Consider the following 2,335-nt stretch of genomic DNA (forward strand, 5'->3'; position numbering starts at 1 on the left):
GAGAGAGAGAGAGAAAGAGGTGGTGGTTGTAGCCGCCCGACCGACCGACCGAGTTGTTTCATTCATAAAAAAGTTCTTTATTACTCTCTGTGAGCGCATGTGCTATTCCACGGAGGAGGAACGAGTACTACTACTCCCCCGACCGGCTGCGACGGCGTAACCGCGTTTACACACAGTATTATTTACTACTGTGCGAGATACGAATCGGCGCCACACGCCGTACCGGCAGCGCGGCGTACGGATCGTTCCGTTCTAATCTCCGCGTTCGTACCAGTCATCATCGCATTCGTCGTTCAGAGAGAAACTTTGTGTGTCCGTAGCAACGAACGTATAATTTGACTTTTTAAACTTATTCCTGGTTTCTAATATCAATCGCGTGCCAAATACTCTTAAATAGTGCTCTGAAAATTAATTGACATTGGTGAAAGAAGATAAAGACAATCAGCGAACATAGTCCAAGTGTCCAAGTGTTGACACTACGAAGAACAGCAAACTGGATCAACAACAAGAATCCGCCGTGGATCTTTCCCCAGATTCGGGGGGATCTGCGGATCGAAGAGATCGTAGACCAACACGTCGTCAACATAACACCAGCCATTATCATCGTCAAAGTTACATGTTATCTGGCAGATATGAAAACAATTTAAACAGCGATCCTGGGCCGAGTACGAGTTCTAGAGGTACGATGCCGCGAAATGAATCCCGACAGGCGGGCAAGCGACCGTTGAGGGCTCTCACGCCCCAAGAAAAAATAGATGCAATTAATAGAGTTCATAACGGTGAATCCAAAGCTGCTGTGGCACGCGACATCGGCGTGCCAGAATCCACCCTTAGAGGGTGGTGTAAAGCAGAGGATAAAATAATGTCGCAAGTCAATAATATAAAAACTTCGGGAACGACACTGCCGGGAACATCCTTGGCAGGTTACGAACATATTTTGACATCGAGTTCTGATAATAGTAACAATAGTGCTGTGGGTGGTTCTTCATCGAGATCGACACCAACGACCCAAGCTACAATGTTGGGATTATCGACTTCTGCAGTTACGGAGAGAACTGAGGAGTTTGAAGCCGGTCCATCTCACAAAAGAATCAAACTTGAGAATAGTTCTGCCGGTACCACAATGGCCAATAATATTTCATCAGTTCGAGCACCGGTAGTTAGTGACACCTTATTTAACAACTTATATAATATACCGAGTGATGCAAACAAGACCGTAGCAACAGCCTTTTTAAACTCACTTGGGAAGGAGGTATATTTTCCTTATCCTGGATACGCGAATGTTATAAATTTGATTAATGAAATTGCTAGGACTCACGGTCCGACGTTTGCGCTGAATATACTGAAACAGCAACAGCAACTGCAACAGCAACTGCAACAGCAACAGCAACAGCAACTGCAACAACTGCAACAACAAACTAATAACACACTACTTAATGGGAATAAAAGGAAACATAGTGCCCCAGGACTCACGTCAACTATGGACATCCCGAAACCATCATCGAGAACACAGAACAATCAATCACCGAATATGGAAAAATCATCTGGGAATGTCTCTCAATTGAATTATGAAATCGCCATGCCATCGACTAGCAGCAGTGATCCAGTCGCAAACATTCCTCAAAGAAAAACATCTAGAAAAAGTAAAAGTCTTTCTAGTGTAATAGATGGTCTTTATCAACCATATGAACCACCCTCCTCAAGTAGCGTAAAAGCAGTGAAGTTTGACACTGTAAATAATAATAACAATGATGACGATATGGATAATGAGACGGCGAGAAAAAATTATCCTGGTATCTTGCCACCGGGATGTAATGAAATGGTGGAATATTGCACCAAATTGTTACAATGGTTGCACCTTTACGGTTCGCCTGTAAGTACTATGAAACAAATAGGTTACATTCAGCGAATATCAACACGTCTACAAGATTGGATCCAGAAGTCAAAAAAGGAACTTCCCCAAAGAACTAATGGTATAAGCTAGCTGTAACAATCATACATCTAATATATATTTGTAAATATATAATTGTAAATATATATATATATATATATATAATGTATATAAATAATGTATATATCTATTACGCGTTAGATACATTGAGACAAAAGTCTGGTAATAGTTACTAAATTTTGTTGATTGGCGCAATATTTAGTATTATCAAACATAATAATAATAATTAACTGATTGATAATAATAATTACTATATATTTAGAAAAATAAAATTATCGTTTAGTTGCTCCAATTTGATACTTAAAAAATTATTCATTAATATTAATGAATATTTAATTATCTGTAATTATTTGTAAATATGTAATTATTGTCAAAATGAAAAAA

General features: G+C 39.4%; 1 protein-coding gene across 1 annotated transcript; it reads left to right on the forward strand.

Moving 5' to 3' along the window:
* Positions 1-616: 616 nt before the first annotated feature.
* Positions 617-1,984, forward strand: LOC105620590 (protein distal antenna-related). The gene has a single exon (XM_012202080.1). It carries the CDS (start codon positions 617-619, stop codon positions 1,982-1,984), a length of 1,368 nt encoding a protein of 455 aa, XP_012057470.1.
* The last annotated feature ends 351 nt before the right edge of the window (positions 1,985-2,335 follow it).

The sequence above is a fragment of the Atta cephalotes genome (assembly GCF_000143395.1).
Source record: "Atta cephalotes unplaced genomic scaffold scaffold00027, whole genome shotgun sequence".
Classification (NCBI taxonomy): Eukaryota; Metazoa; Arthropoda; class Insecta; order Hymenoptera; family Formicidae; genus Atta; species Atta cephalotes.